General features: G+C 45.9%; 1 protein-coding gene across 4 annotated transcripts in view; it reads left to right on the top strand.

The window, feature by feature from the left end:
* The window catches only part of postnb (periostin, osteoblast specific factor b), a 102,528-nt gene that overhangs the window by 82,432 nt on the left and 2,749 nt on the right, over positions 1 to 17,347 (top strand). Inside the window, exons 17-22 of one of the 4 annotated variants that reach the window (XM_038817811.1) lie at positions 1,439 to 1,516; positions 4,013 to 4,093; positions 7,064 to 7,114; positions 12,207 to 12,293; positions 13,969 to 14,055; positions 15,198 to 15,239. In XM_038817811.1, coding sequence (XP_038673739.1) covers positions 1,439 to 1,516; positions 4,013 to 4,093; positions 7,064 to 7,114; positions 12,207 to 12,293; positions 13,969 to 14,055; positions 15,198 to 15,239 — 426 coding nt within the window. The remainder of the gene's footprint in view (positions 1 to 1,438; positions 1,517 to 4,012; positions 4,094 to 7,063; positions 7,115 to 12,206; positions 12,294 to 13,968; positions 14,056 to 15,197; positions 15,240 to 17,347) is intronic. The other 3 variants (XM_038817814.1, XM_038817812.1, XM_038817815.1) reach the window with 3 other exon arrangements.

Here is a 17,347-nt window from a genome sequence, read left to right on the forward strand (position 1 = left end):
CGATCGTCGGGCCGGCGTCTGTAAACGACGCACTCTTTTCCCTCCGCCGCCCCGCAAGATCAAGCCGCCATGTCTTGCGGGGCAGCGGAGGGGAAGACGGCAACCGCGCATACGCAGGTTGGCGCCGGCCAACCTGCGCATGCGCGGCTGACGTCACTTAGGTGCCGCCGGCCGCTTAATTTCCGGCGCGCCACTTTGACGCAAGCGTCAAGGCCCAGCGGCCGAGTTTAGCGCACCGCCGCTCCTAGCCCCCGGGGGGGGGGGGGGGGGGGGGAGAGAGAATAGGGGGCGAGGAACGGCCTCCGACGCCGGAGTGAAACACTCCGGGTTTCATTCCGGCGTCAGCCGCTGCGGAGAATCGCACCCTTTGTGTGGTAATGAGACCATTGTAGTGTAAGATGTACTTTATAATCTGTATTAACCCTAACACCTGTGTGTAATTGTTCAGCTAAGGGGAGTAAAGGTGTATTGTATCATCATCCAATTTTTTCATGTTTCATAAATCTGTTTATTCTTGCTGTTTAAACTAATTAGCAGTCCTGTGACTCTGTTCCTCCATGTTTCATTATCAAAAAAGTAAAAGTTAGTCTTTTGAGCCACGGTTCCATTCTGGGATCTTCCTGTCCAGTTATAAAACCAGCTGGAATCGTAATAATAAGTTACAAAATATTGAAGAACTAAATGACTCTGGGGAGAGATTCCTTTTGACAGACCATGGAAGATTGAAGATGTATCAGTTAGGAGTAAGGAGGAGAATGAGCAATGCTAACATATACTGAAGGGTAAACACGCCAAAACGACGAGCAATTTAAAGAATATTTTGGAACACATGGTGGAAAGAAGATAATTATTTGAGTTGACCACAGCATGTGGTCTCCGATGGCCGAAGATTGATGTGAGGGACCAAAGGTGATAGAAGTGATCATAGCTTGGTGGAAAAAAGTTATGTAGACAAATGGGTTGCATAAAAATCAGAATGGAGAACAATGGAAGATGACTGAGTGGGGCAAACCACCAGATTTGGAGCGTCTGTGGCCTGCTTGGTTCTGATAACTATTGACATTTATCTCACATAATAATTTAACTAAGTGTCCACTGAAACCCTAATGCAGTACTGCTGTGCCAGGTTAATAGCTTAAGTCAGTAATTAATGTGACAAAAGAGGAGTATCCAATAATAACCATTTATTCAGAATGTATTTTCGACCGAGACCTCAGCGTAACAACAGATTCCATCTTACAATCCATTTAATTGCAGAGTCAGATGTGTATCATCACAAAATTTGTTGTATTTTAATTATTTTACAGCAGTTTCTCCTCAGCCATGGGAGTATGATGTAGATGACAGATTATCATGAACCTGGAGGAAGTGATGATCGATTAATGTATTATAGCTTGAGGGTACCTGCCTTTAAATCGTATTGTCCTTGCATTTTCAGCTCGTATTATCAAGGTCATTTCTCAGCCAAACATTACCAGAGAGATTGGAACAACCATTACTCGAGTGATCCCATATGGTAGATACATATTCACATGCACTGTGTTTGCAACCACTATTTTTTTAACCTAACTATTGTTTTTCTAATCTTTCCTCATTTTATTCTTCTCCCTTGAAGCCAATGGGACCCGGGCTTTGTGGAAGTGTGAGATACTGAATGACTTTTCCCTTTTAACTAATGCTTATAAAGCACCGTTGGATATTCGTGGTGCAACTGAATGGCAAATAGTGCACTGCTTAGATCTTTTGCTGTGCAGAAAGTCATATATCTTGGCAGCGATCTGAGGACTAGGGATTTACCTGCCTCACCTGCTAGAAATGGGATGATAGATGTTTCCAGCACTGAAGGAGATTCAGTGTCTGTTGTCTGTGCCTGCTCTATGATGGAGCAATCCAAAACTAGTTCCACTGCCCCCGCACTTTCCCCATAGCCCTGTATCTTCCACTGCTTCAAATGTTTTTCCACATCTGCCTTTCAAAGATGCCATGTCCTAGACCTGTGTCATGGCATCACATTCTTCAGTAACCCCTAACCTATATATTTCTACTCACAATAACAATGTTACAGTATTGATCCCCCAGTTCCTGACTGCCCGAGCCTAAGGAATGATTAACGGATTTAAAATCGTGAGGAGCATGTACTTGAATGTTTAATATTTGCACGCAGCAGATACCGATTTGCGCCGGGAATGTGAACTTGTAAAATGATCTGTGCCAATGTTAACCCAGTGAGAAAAGGTACATTTTCAATGACATGGACACTCTGCTATATCAAAATGTTTTTAAAAATGTTTGAGGAGTATTTTTCTATAAATCTGAATGGCATTGCAAACAAAAAGATACTTTTATTGCCAGATCTATGGTGATGGAACTGGGACAAAGGTCTTGTCCCTCACACATTGTAGTCAGTGTTGGCCCTGATGTATTTCCAGGTGTCAGGTCAAAATAACTTCAGCATCCTCCAACCTGGATTTGCACCTGCACATTGCACCTCATCGCTGAAGTTAAGGAAATGTGCAGCAGCAGCTTCCAAGGGCCATGTAGCATTGCAAAATCAGCAGTTCCAGATTTTTATGAAGGACTGTCTGGAAACAATTGGAAATTATGTCTGATGGGATCATCATTATTTTGGCTCCGTCGGGGTAGAATCGACACTGGAAAACCTGCCTGAGACCGAACCAAGAGGGATGAGAATCAATGGAAATTGATCCTCAGAACTCATCATATCTTCAAAGGTGACTCACTCACACAAATGAAGACTGGCCTTCAGGTAAGTAAATGCCTGGCCCAGTGATTGGAGGGGGATTGGGACACCTCAATAAAGGTCCCACAAACCCAGCACCTGCACAGATTGGGTGCAGAAGATCCCACTCCTAAATGAATGTGCTTTCTGCCATTTTACGCTCAGATGTAACATCCTGCTGAATATAATTCCTCTGGACTTGAGCTACCTAGATATAAATGAGCAACTAGCGATGTTACATTGGTATAGTAACAAATACTGTCCTGAAGCCATGGTGAGGAGTAGGATCAGGGGATAAAGTCTTACTTTTCTTCCACCTCCTGCTTTACCTAGTGGAATGGAAAGCATTCATATCAAACTAATATTCTGTCACTGTTCAGTTGGCAGTACAGAATCATAGAATGGAATCATAGAATCCCGACAGTGCAGAAGGAGGCCATTTGGCCCATCGAGTCTGCACCGACCCTCTGAAAGAGCACCCTACCCAGGCCCACTCCCCCACCTTATCCCAATAACCCCCAAACCTAACCCACACATCTTTGGACACTAAGGGGAAATTTAGCATGGCCAATCCGCCTACACATCTTTGGACTGTGGGAGGAAACCGGAGCACACGGAGGAAACGCACGCAGACACAGGGAGAATGTGCAAACTCCACACTGTCACCCGAGGCCGGAATTTAACCCGGGTCCCTGGTGCTGTGAGGCAGCAGTGCCTCACAGCATCACCCAGATTCCACTTAGAAGGCAGTTATAAAAGGCAGATTCCACTTTGATGTCCATTTAATTTGTTACAACTGAGCCCTACTGTAATTTGGAATCCTGTCCCGATCAGCACAAGATTGCAACCAAACTGCATTTTAAAAAAAACAAAAATAATTGAAAATAAAGTGCGTTTCTAGTTTTCCTTACCTCAGTTGATCTTTCAGAATTGGAAAATCAAGTAAATCTGCAAATCTGAGCCTAGTTGCACCTCTGTACAGATAGAGGATTAAGACCCACAGAGAGGCTGCTTTTCCTGATGATGACACCAGTAAAATTATTTTAAATGAGGTAATGTTTGCTTATAAAGCAGGAGCTCAAGGAGTTTGATACAAATGCATGAATGGTAATATTGCGTTGTGTAAGGAAGTTTCAATTTGAAGTTAAACTCAGCTCACCAAAGGATAGCCTTCATTTCCGTATCATTTTCAAGGTTTTCTATGTTCACTAGACTTGAATCTGAAGGAGTGAATTCCAGTTAAATAACAACACAAATATCTTTGCTTCTCAGAAACTAAGGTTACAGAAATTACAAGAATTGTTACAACCAAACCAGAAATAAAAGTAATTAGCGGAAAGGTCATTCAGAGCGGTGAGTTCTTCATAATTTATTGTGATCATTTTTATCTAGCTATGTGCCATCCTCCGAAACAATTTTCATGAGTGAATATAATAAAATAATCAGACAGCAGTTCTTAAAATGTATTTCGTACACACATTCATGCATATATATCTGATAGGGCACGCTTCAATTTAAAAAGTAAATTGTGAATTAGTGAGTCACTAACAGTGTTAGAAAGGTAGAGGGGGGTTGATGGCAATTGCAGAACCGATCAGGAGGCTAAGAGGACCCAGAACAGAAGCAGACTCAAACACCAGTCCAACAGGCATGATCGGGACAAAGCTGACTGTGGTCAACTGCAAATTCTATGAGATGTGAAAAGGAGGCATTAGAAGAGGCTTTGGACAATGGGATGTTAGGTGGACTGAGACTAAGGCGGAGGTGATAGTGCTTAGGTCAGTAGGGGGAACTGGAACCTCAGGTTGGTGGGGCAGCCGAGAGAGAAAGAGTTCACCACATACACCAGAATGAAATGAACGGGGGAAGCAAACCCTGCAAGATGCTTGAGGGAGGTTGGGCAAAGGGAGCAGCATGGACCAGTACAGGTATTGTGACTGCGCATTAGCAAGGATTAAAGCGAAGAGGACATTGAGCCAAGGTGGAGAGGAGTGAACATTGAACAAATGGAAGTGACAGAGACTGGGAAAAGGAGGGAACTTTTAAACCACAGGACTGGACAAAGTGGAGACAGAGGAGGAATTTGAATACAGCAGTAGCGGGATTGGAAACATTAATAGTACACTTAAATTAGGGGCTTGGGAGTAGCAATATTGCTACCTGGTGTTTGAAGACCTTTAGGGAAGATAATGGTGAGTACCATTATCCATTGGCAGGGCAGAATTTGTAGAGCACTGGTCTATCAGCGAAAACTGGATGCAGGGAATAATCCGTGCACTGCAGTATGTAAGCCTAATGTCTGATTGATTTGAGCCTCAGGCTTATTTAAATTAGACACTTGAACCACAGATGCTCTTCTGCTCGTCCCCAGGTAGTTCACCAATGAAGCAGACACAATTATGGGTTACTGCAACTGTGACCCATAGTTTGTGGGAAGGGGCCAGCAATGATCTTCAAGACTGCTATGGAGTCAGAGAAACAGTGATATTTTTCTTGTGTCCCCCCCCCCCCCCCCACACACAGATTGAGCACTGGGAATAATGTTGTTATGTAGTCAGCAAGAGCCTATACCACCCAACCAGTCACAGTTTGCCACGTGACTGTCTTAAAGCCTGAGAGGCTACCAGATTCAGTGTTCATCTGAGGTGGGATATGATGGCCAGGATTCTTCAATCTCGCGGCCAAGTTCTGACATCAGTATGAAAAGTGGCGCCAACCACTCCGGCGTCAACAGCCCTCGATCATCCGGTAGGCTCTCCTTCCTAGGGGGCTAGGCCGGCGCCAGAGTGGTCCCGCAGCTGCAGCCGGCATGGCACGGCTGGCGTGAGTTCGCGCATGCGTGCAACGGCCGGCGTGAGTTCCCGCATGTGCGCCATGGCCGGCGTGATTCCGTGCATGTGCTTGGGTTCCCGTCTCTGCCCCGGTACCCAGGCAATATAGCGGAGCCCAACAGGGGCTCGGCGCGGAGGAACATAGTCCCCGCACGGAACCAGCCCTCCTGCCGATCGATAGGCCCTGATCGCGGGCCAGGCCACCAGGGAGACCCCCCCCCCACCGAGGTTGGATTCCCCCTGCCCCACCACCAGGATGGCCCCTGCACAGACGTTCCAGGTCCCGCCGTGTGGGACCGTACGTGACTCACGCCGGTGAGACTCAGGCTGAACTCGGTGGCCACTCGGTCCGTCGGGGCCCGGAGAATCGCAGTGCGGCGGCGATCCTGCGGGCGCCAGATAACCCCTCCTGGGCAATCTCCGACCCAGCGCGGGGTCGGAGAACACCGGCCAATATCTTGTGATAAAATACAGGGAGCTTCAGTGCTCATCCACACATCCCCTTAGCCCCCCTCCCCCACCCCGCCTAACCATCCATCTGATGCAAAATGAATTAAGAGTGCGAGAGATCGGAAAGGCATTCCATTCACCGCATGGGTTGATGAGAGTAGAAGCAAACAAAAGTTGTTCCGATTAAGATCCACTTCTACAGAAAACAAGTGATTTGTTTTTTGATGTTAACCCATTTTATTTAAAAGCATTATAGACTTCAAAAGAGGGGATCAAGTCATGGGCCCAAAGCAGACATTTGGCCCTTTGCATGAGGAAATAAAGGTCCCAAAGCCTGCTTAATGCCCATTTTACCAAAGTGGTTTGCCTTGAACATAGCCAGCACCAGCTTTCAGGTGCACCCAAGGTGTATATGCAGCCTGACCAGCTGTTTTTAAAGAGACTACTTCAGCCTGCCACCAAAAAACGTGCTTTTAAAAAATATACTCAGCTGAATCTGAAACTGTGCAGGATTGTTTCCCTTGGCTCAACTTTAAAACCATGCCTGCTGTCAGCCACCAATCACCCCTATCCCCAAAAAGTGATTGCTGCCTCTCTCTCTCTGCTGGTTGCTGTCTCTACCTTCTCTCTATTGCCCTTCTCCCTCCCAGTTGTTTACCCCTCTCATACTAGACCTACCTTTTGGCTGCTGCAGGTGATGTAATGGACCAACATTCAGATCACTTGGCAAGCTGCTGGGAGGCATCCAGTTCACTGGTATGGTGTTATCAAGGCCTGTTCACCAATATTGGGTGGGTATCAGGCTTACCTGTCTCAGCACAGGGATCATTCAGTGCAAGCCTATATCCAGATAATCGTTAAGTATAGCTCAAAGTAATAATGGATGTGCCAAGATTGGAAACAGAAAGCTTGTGAAATTCAAAATGAATTTCCCAATTGTATATATTGGTTAATTTACAATGTTCTAATACCAAAAGAAAACTATTGATCAGCATAGACGTAATGTAATTTACTTATTCTCTCTCTCTTGACGGCGATTCAGGAACAATTGAAGGCAATGCTGAGACCTTTACCAAACTTATTGAAGGAGGAGGTTTGTAGTTTATTTTATTAAGAATATTTCCAAGATCTGTTGTAATTTTATAACATAGTCAGGCTGGGGACCTGTGTTAAATATATATTAATTATATTGTTAAGATACCCAAATGAAGATATTGGGTGGGATTTTCTTCCCCTTCTGTGGCGCAATCTGCAGCAGCGGAGGGCGGCTCGCCAGTTGCCGGCGGTGGGATCTTCTGGGGTTTCCCGTTGGAACGCACTCCTCGCCACCGGTAAACCCATGGCAGGAGTGCTCCATTGGCAGGACCATAAGATCCCAGACAGCCAGAAAATCCCGCCCAGTGTTTAATTATGTACCTCGAGGACTTATAAAGCGAGACTGCTGGGGCGCAAGGGTAGTTCCTGAAAGCAGACGCTGCACTTTTTAAATACACCTATAATCAAGAAACGTATTAAAGTCTATTTCCATCCTTCACCAACTGGCTTGAGATTGATTTAACATCGTGGACTGGCTTTGATTGCTTAAGGCGATGGGAAAGAGATGTTCCAGCGTTCCCACCCCTCAAATCGAGTATTTAGCCTCTAGCAAGCGATCCCCTCTCCTCCAGTAGGAAAAACTAGAACCAGAGTGCACAATCTCAGACTAAAGGGCGATCCTTTAAAATAGAGGCGAGGAGGAATTTCTTCAGCCAGAGGGTGAATCTGTGGAACACTTTGCCGCAGAAGGCTGTGGAGGCCAAATCACTGAGTGTCTTTAAAACAGAGCAAGATAGGTTTTGATTAATATGGGGATCAGGGGTTATGGGGAGAAGGTAGGAGAATAGGGATGAGAAAAATATCAGCCATGACTGAATAGCAGAGCAGACTCGATGGGCCAAATGGCCTAATTCTGTTCCTTTGTCTTATGGTCTCTACATTATTAAACATTCCTGAGACTTCCTACCCTTGGGAATGCTTCGTGAACCTTCATGGCCATTTTAATGGAGAGAAGTTTATTTCTGTAGATTTGTTTATATGGACAGTGGTGTTAAATTGTTAAATATTTGTAGAGCAGCATTTCCAAACTACATTAAAAAGATCCTTTGATCATTGCCTCATTCCCCCATAAGGCAAGTAGATTATCCTGCAATAATAACAGAGTTAACTGTTCAAGCAAGTTCTTCTGCACTAATTTGAAGTCAGATAGTACAAATGGAATGCCCCCTTCTGCCAATCTCAGTAGTTTTAACACTAAAGTGGCAAATAAAAAATATAAAAATGGAAACTCTTGACTCAGAGTTTCTGTTGCATGTATTACCAATTAGCACTGGGATTGCAATTTCAATAAATTGGTTGATTGATTAATTGTTAATAACAAAAAACATTAATGTGAGGGCACAGTTCACTTAAACAGAGGGAGGGTGATAAAGGAAATGATCCTGTGTTAAGAAGGACTCCATGATGCAAAGGTTCAGGGCGACCGTCACCTTGACGGCCACTGGGAGCGAGTGTCCTCCTCCACTCCCCCGGCGTGCCAGGTGCGCCATGATCTGACAAATATGTTGCACTGTCCCTCTGCTCAGCCGGAGTCTTCAATGGCATGCCCAATTCGGCAGGTCCTCAAATGACATGCGGTGCTGGTACATGTGGGGCCTTATGCGACGCCTCCTTTGCACTTCCTGCTCCTTCTCCTCCTCAGCCTGTTGGTTGGCCAACTCTCCATCTTCAGCGGCCGCCTCCTGTTCCTCTAGTGCAGTCTCCCCTGCTGCAGCTTCCTCCTGCTCCAGCAGCTCCAGCTCGTACAGCTGCAGTGCATCCCCCAGGGCTGCGGCGATAGGAGGAAGGCCACCATTGCTGGTTGAATTCCAGTATCCATTGCCTGCAGGGGATGAAAGGCTGACATGTTAGCCAGGTACTTACCCTGCACCCAGCCAGATCCACCGGACTGCATAGTGGCCTTGGTTGGCACTGCGAACACTGCCCCTGCATGCCCCCCTCACACCTTTTGCCCCTGAGCTTCTGGCCCTGACACCCTTCTCTGCTGCCAGGGATACCATCAGATGGTGCTGCCCATGCCAGCAGTGTGCTCCACGGCCCCCATCCAGCGCCTTCCTGGAGGGGCTACTGTGGGATTGCCCTTGGGTGGGCCGCGTGATGCCTTGCCGGCAGGTGACGGCTAGTTGGGATGGGGGGGTGGGGTTGTATGGCAGAGGGTGTGGTGGGGGCTGGTGTCAATCTGCAGGACCAAGGCCAAGGTGGGTGGTCGGGTGTTTTGCAGCAAGATGGGTGTATCACAGGCAGCGGCAATGGCGGTCCATGCCTGGATACCACCCCAAACCCGAGGGGGAGTCACCCATTTCCCCCCCTCCCCACTCCCAGCCAGTCCCACATTGTCCAGCACAGTAACCTACGGTCGCGTCTCTCCGTGTCCTACCTTCTCTCTCTCCCTTATCAGCCATCGATTTTTAAATGTACAAGTTAACCTCGCCATTAGGAATTCGCCCCAGTAGAGACGGAGAACCGCAGAGGCCCTGGAGAATACCGGGCCAGGCCTGCTAATGATATGCCAACGGTGTTTATTGTACGTGCGGAGTGGAACACATTGATGCCGATGTCGAGGCACCGGAGAAATGCGATTTGGCGTGAACCGGCGGCCGCCACGATTTCGGCGTCAGTACTGATTCTCCACCCAATCACGTTTCCCAATTCCGGCTCATGATTTCTAAACTTGATCAGCACAGGACCAGCTTACAAATCGTCTTGCCCTGACTGACACTGGTGGTAAAAATCCTTAATATAACCACGAGGTTCACCCATTTATACCCTAAAATTCTCTTTCCAAGGATAGATCTACTGATGAGGCTAGATAGGGTGAAGAAAAAGATCTATAAACTGGCAATGGTTGAGTTTTATCAGGGGTGGCGGTGCGGTTGGTAACATTGTTTCCCAGTCACTGCCAGTGGTAGAATTTAATCTTCTGAATCCAAAGGCATTTCAGAGAACAAGCTGCCAGTGAGCTGGAATAATATCTTGTGAGCTAGATATGTGAGGGTTTATCCAAAAGCATGTTCTTATTGTGTGTTCTTAAAGGATTTATTGCACAAATCCTGTAAATTAATATTGATTTGGTGAATGGCGCGTGTTTGGATTATCATTCTGGATTACATCCCAACAACGTCAACGCGCCCCTCCCCCACCACCTCTCCCATTCCCACAAAATCTGGCACGAGTGAAGCACTTGCCGTGCAGCACTTTCCAGACCTTAAAACATACTGCAGGTTGAAGGAGATACCTGTGAATCCAGCAATTTTGGCTGCTCCGTTAACTAATCAATGGTCACAAATGCAGGAAACAGTGGCAGGAGGACCCAGAAGGTGGTGGCTCCGTCGCAGCGTTGAGGTGAACTCTGCTGTGGAACACCGACAATGCTAAATTAAGTGGACAGATCCCTGACTTAAGATCCCCAATGTTATCTCCCTCTGTCAGGTAGGAAGGATGGGTGGGGGGAGGGGGTGGTAGAGGATGGCAGTACTTAAAATGGAACGGAGAACTGAACTACTTGCCACCTCCCAAGTCTGACCAACTTTAACCAACGGAAGCTTGGACACCCACCCCAGGCTGGCAGGGTCCTCTTTACACATGTTGCTCAGGCTCCAATGATGTTGTCAGGGTTGGATCTGTGATTTCACTCAGAGGCCTCATCTGAGCAGAGAAGCAGTGGTGGCGTTTCCCCCAGGTCAAATCTGCCTGAAGCTGATTCAAGGGCTAGGAGAAGTCCAGAAATTTTAATTTATTTTGCCAGATTTTCTCTGTGGGCGTTAAGGAGTGGAGCACTTGGACGTCCTCTCGCCCAGGCTTACAGCCAACATCATGCATCCCCTGATTTTTTAACAGCACTGAATTCTCCCACCCACCCTCACCACCTACCTATCTGAAGGGGACTTTTCTTTCAGGTCCTTGATATTGACCTAGCCAGCCTGAATTCCCGTACCCCTCACCGACCAGGTACTGAGTATTTCACTGAGACCCTGGAGTACAAACCCACTTGATTTCCAGGTGGTGAAAGACAAAATTCTACCTCAAAGTTACTTCGACAACTTAATAAAATGCCCTTCTTTTAAACATTCCCTGAGGTTTGTTAAGAAACAGTGGAACTCTACAGATGTACACCACTGTATTGAAGCACAAAATGAAATGAAATGAAAATCACTTATTGTCACAAGTAGGCTTCAAATGAAGTTACTGTGAAAAGCCCCTAGTCGCCACATTCGGCGCCTGTTCGGGGAGGCTGTTACGGGAATTGAACCGTGCTGCTGGCCTGCTTTCAAAGCCAGCGATTTAGCCCTGTGCTACGAAAATCAGGGGAAAATTACTCATGTCAGTCAAGAGTAGTGTTGCAGCGCCAGACATATTCCTCTGTGAATACATGAGGGCTGTGCCTTACATGGAGTAAGATCAGAAATGACCTTTCTCCAATATGGTTAATGGATTGTGGATTTTTATTTGGCCCAGATTAATGGGATAAAGGCCTTTCTCCTCTGACAGCTGTTCAAAGTCTAAGTTAAATAATTTTGTTTGGGATTGACGTAAACTCAGAGGACAAATCTAAATCCACTTCCCGAATACAACTGAAGCGTTTTAAGAGGATGGAATGCTTCCTTCAGCTTGTTTAGATAAATATCACAGGAGGAACTGGATATTTTGAAAATTGTTGCATTTACTCAACCAAAATGATTACCCAGAAATTATCCCGTGAGATATTATCGTATAAACACTTCATATAATTGCCTTGGAGTTCTCTGTCTAGTACTTTAATGGCAGCATGAAGCTATTAACACAGCTGTTAACATAAGCCACAGGAATTTAATGTATTAAAATGTCAACAATATCACATCACTTATGCTTTTATATTATGTCTTGGTCATTCAATGAGGTTAATAAAATGCGTGAATCTGATTTAAGAAATATTTAGGCTAACAAAGTGGCTTTCATCAGACCCAGTTTGAAAACTAATTTCACTAAACATCTTGGTAATTACAGTCAGGGATTCCAATAATCTTTCTGTGCTTCCTATATATTATATGTGTCTTCCTGTGGTGGAAGCAGTGAAAATATTTAAGATTCACCATTGACATGTATCTCGTCAGGAACGCACTATACCAAGGTTACCAGGATTATTGAGGGTGATCCCAAAATACTTGAGGATGAAGAAATCCAAAAACTCCTTCAAGGAGGTTAGTGAGCTGGTGGCTCTGGCATTTGCCTCCTAAGGCATGGACTTATGGGATCTTCATTCCCTATTTACAACTCCAACCAACTAATTGCCTGTACTTCCCACCTCTATGTCACCTACATGTGGAATTGACCTTATATTTTGTTTCCAGTGTGAGTTATTTTTCCCTGGATATTTGTTACTCAAACGCAACATTTAAAGACCTCGTCTTCATTAACAATCTAAGGAAATATTTCTTTGTGTTTACTCGTGAAGTTCTTTGCTGCCGGATATCAAACTCCAGCACAAGAAAAATTCCGCCTAACCTTCATTAACAATCCAAGGTTGCATTTGTTTATGTCCACTTCACAATTGTGGAAACATTTTTTTATATATATTCTCCATTTGATTAATAATAGAGTGAAATATTTTTCTGTATTTGCTAAAAGAATTTTTTACTCTGGACACTAAGTAACACAACGTTCAGAGGTTGCCAATACCCTTTGTTGAATTAAGAGGGGTGGGGAGAAGGGTGGAAATTTATTTTTATTCATTAGCAAAGATGTTTTATGATTGATATTGGATATTCGCTTCACATGCAACTTATAGATCCTGCCCTACCTCCACTTCCCATCCTTATCGATGGGTACAACCTTCTGTCTTAATTATCATGTCTGTTTTCAGTGGAGATCAGGATACTCAAACGCAGCCAGTGGAAACCTCCTCCCTGCATTTTCTTCTTCATTAACAATATTTACATTTGGCATCAAGTTATTGTGTTCTGAAAAGTGAATGATCATCCCTATCTCTTCCCTTCCCATTAACGGTCAAAGAGCGCTTTCATGTGTATTCGAGATATCATGATGCCAAACATGGTCAACTTAGAGAAGACATGGTGTGGTGGTACATGGTTTTTATGTCACAATTTGAGTTGGTCCTATTGGTCATGTTCAGAAGTGATGTAGCAAGTCATCTACCATAGCTAGCAACACAGTGCTCCACTTAGAGAGAACATGTTGCAGATTGTGAGACCCAGTCATTGTTTATCACTTTCAAACAACACTTCGAGCAGTCATGAATACAATTTGGCCATTTGAGGTTTGGAAGTAATTCACCGAATTGTCATTCACAGATTTCTAATATTGACTAAATTTATGCAGTGTTCGAATGGCTGAAGTGTTCATCAAACATGATTGAGTTTTACATATCTCAGATGCACTTTAAAAAAGCCCTCTTTACAAATTTGTGTTGTGTTAAACATATCTGATTGAAGGAAACTACAATCTTTTCAGTGGCAGTACGGGGAAAGCAAAAAAAGTAGGACGGGATTCTGCGTCCTGCCGCACTCGTTTTCAGGTGCGGCGCACCCCTGCCGGCAGCAGGATTATCCATCCCGGCAGCCGGCCAATGGGGTTTTCCATTGTGGGCACCCCCACACCATCAGCAAACCCGTGGGCATGAGTGCGCTGCTGATGAAGCGGAGGATCCTGCCGACAGAGAATCCAGCCCATAGTTTATGATTCTGAATAATTATACAACTGGTAACACCAAGCTTCATGGAATAAATTTGGCTTTTTTTTTGCATTCAGCCAAACATGACTTAGTTCAGACTGCCTCCTGACGGAAGTTGTACTTCCCTGTATTGATAACTAATGTGTATCAAGTACTAATGCTGTCGTTAACTGCTACTTTGGCAGGATCCTCTTCCTCATTCACCAAAATCACAATTGATGGTGAACCATTGAGCGAGCATGAGAAAGAAGTCACAAGACTTATCCATGCAGGTAAGCACATTCTCTGAAAATCATATTTGCAATTGTATTTACTCATCTATCCGCCGTATGAAGATACAGGAAACAGAATCAGAATGGTGGTGAAAACTCTGATCTATTGGCAGAATGACTTTATACTGCAACCTGGTTATAGTTTGTTGAAACTTTTGGGAAAGCATGGCTTATAGAGTGAGCTGGCTCCAAAATGTATGAGTGGGATTTCCCCCCTCTCCCTTCCCCCACCTGTCTTGTTTTCAGGCGATGGAGCAGCACGCCATTAGCCACCGACAGGATCTTCTTGTCCCGCCAATGTCGACGGCATTCTGCATGGCTCACCTCTCCAATTGCCAGGGAACCCATCGCAAGGAGGATCCAGCCAGCAGGAAAGGCTGAAGAATTCTGTTAGGTGCATTAGAAGCACCACAGTAACTGCTGGCAAGGATTCACACCGGAGCAAATGTCACAACAGCCTGTGATGTTATTCTTGTGTGATCAACTTGATTTATAAATACATCTTAAGCAAAGAGGAACAAGTATATTCACACCCCAAAGCTTTTTCTGTTTACATATATGGGGCGAAATTCTCCGACCCCCAGCCGGGGGCGCCGGTTTTTTGCGCCAGTCTTCTGGTGCAAACCGCTCCGGCGCGGGGCTGGCCCCCAAAGGTGGGGAGGGGAGAATGCCGCCCCAGTTAGAACCAGATTAAGCATACCAGTAGAAAATTCTGAGGAGTATAAAATTGTTTGCCTTTTCTCTTTATGGTTCATGACTGACTGACTGACGGCACGGTGGCACAGCAGTTAGCACTGCTGCCTCACAGCACCAAGCACCTGGGTTCAATGCCGGCCTTGGGTGAATGTGTGGAGGTTTCATGTTCTCCCTGTGTCTACGTAGGTTTCCTCCTGCTGCTCTGGTTTCCTCCCGCAGTCCAATGATGTGTAGGTTAGGTGAATTGGCCATGCTAAATTGCCGCTTTTGTGTCCAGGCATATGGTGTTCCAGATACTGGAGAAGGAAGTGGCCCTGGGTAGGGTGTTCTTTCAAAGGGTCGGTGCAGATTCTACAGACTGAATGGTCTCCTTCTGCACTGTAGGGATTCTATGATATTTCTCCTGAATTTTGGTTTCATTCCTAATGAAATATCTTTTTTTAAAGAACCATCCCGGAGAGTTGCTCATGGTTACAGACGAATGCCAGGTATGTTAGATTTGATTACTTATAGTAAGATTGTGAAGCATTGTGTTCATTACCACCTGGATGATTTTTGAATGTTGGACCTGTAGGGCAGGATTCTCCGACCACCGCCGGGTCGGAGAGTCGCCGGGGGACGGCGAGAATCCCGCCCCACCGCTCCGACAAGGCTGCCGAATTCTCCGGTGCCGGTTTTTTGGCGCGGGCGGGGATCGTGCCGCACCGGTCGGGGGCCGTTGGCAGTGGACGCCCCGGCGATTCTCCGGTCCCCGATGGGCTGAGCTGCTGCTTATTTTCGGCCATTCCCACCGGTGTGGACTAGACCAGGTCCGTACCGGCGGACCTGGCTCTGAGGGCGGCCTGCGGAGGCCTCGGGGCGGGGGGATCCGGCCCCAGGGGGGCCCCCCACGGTGGCCTGACCCGCGATCGGGGCCCACCGATCTGCGGGTGGGGGCACTCTTTCCCTCCGCGCCGACCTGTGTAAAGCTCCGCCATGGCCAGCACGGAGAAGAAACCCCCTGCGAATGCGCAGGGATCATGCCAATGGTTCTGGGAACACGCTGGCACTCCTGCGCATGCGCAACCACTCCAGCGCCAGCCTTGCCCCGAAGGTGCGGAGGTTTCTGCACCTTCCAGGTGGCCCGACGCCGGGATGGTTCACGCCACCCCTTGGCGCCGGTACTGCCCGCCCCGCCGGATAACGGAGAATCCTGGCACTGGGTTCCCCAATTGTAACAGGGACACCAGTGGAAATTCAAGGCAAGTGAACCAAGGCAGTTTATGCTATTCAGAGAATGCAGGAATACTATAGATTAGTGGTTCATGGAATTATTTTCAGCAAATATGCTCGCAGTCCAAAGTTGTGCAGGCTAGGTGGATTGGCCATGCTAAATTACCCAGAACCGTCCAAGGGTTGGGTGGGGTTACCGAAGGGTTGGTGCAGACTCGATGGGCCGAATGGCCTCCTTCTGCACTGTAGGGCTTCTTTCAATCCTGGGAGCCCTCACTTGCAAAAGAGACTGAGCTAGAAATTTATTATGGGCAGCAATGCAATGCGGCTCCAACTGCATCTATGACCTGTTACATACACTTACCGAATTAATTGAAGTGATGTTGAGAATGTGGAACTCACTACCATGTTGAATGGTTGAGGTGAACAGTATAGATGCATTGAAGAGGAAGCTAGATTACGGAGAAAGGAATTGATGGACAATTGATGGGAGTAAGATAATGTAAATAGATTGGGAGGAGCCACGAGCATAGAAATAATAGCCTATTTCTATGCTGTAAATTTAATTTAATTCAATGTTGTGTACTTGATAGGAAATAGCTAGTTGATAAGTCAAAAGATAAATAGATTGCTTGGTCAGTGGACAGAAATCAGGACCAGTCGTTCACACCGATGGGATTCTCAGACCTCCCAGCAGCACAACCCTGCCCACGGATTTGCTGGCAGTGTGGGGTGGCTTTGATGCGATACCCCATTGACAGCTGCAGGAGCAGAGAATGCTGCCAGCAGTGAAAACTACACCACCTCCCCTTGCCGATGGCTGGGAGGCTGGAGAATCCCAACCCAGATATCTTCAGGGACCCCCGCTGAGAATCCTTCATGGAACCTTCAAGGCCCAGAATCCCAGTTTGAAAATCTGTGCCAAATATTATGATCAAATTTCATAAGAAATACAAGCACTTCAACTGCACACAACATAAGCAATCAAAGATTGTATTTGAATAACAGCTTGCAATCTGACTGAGCCATTTCAGTTATATATTTTAATATCAACAAAACTAACATTTTTACAGCTTAATATATATTATGAAATGCTTAACTTGAGCAATTTCCAGAAATATGATTCATTTATTAGCATATTTACAAATGATGATTGAAAGATACTGGAAGCAATCCACATTTTTGAACGTCGCATTAATTCACAACAGGTTCTTACTGAAATCCTAATGCATAAGTTAATAAGAACAAAATAAGCTACCTACACTACACTTCTCCCAGGAAAGTATTGTTTGTAATTACGTTCAGTGGGTCCTTCAGCAAACCTTTTCCGGATCGGCACCAGCTGCATTCAGAAATGCTCAACATTTTCATCGAGGGCCTCAAA

The sequence above is a fragment of the Scyliorhinus canicula genome, chromosome 14, assembly GCF_902713615.1.
Source record: "Scyliorhinus canicula chromosome 14, sScyCan1.1, whole genome shotgun sequence".
NCBI classification, from domain to species: domain Eukaryota; kingdom Metazoa; phylum Chordata; class Chondrichthyes; order Carcharhiniformes; family Scyliorhinidae; genus Scyliorhinus; species Scyliorhinus canicula.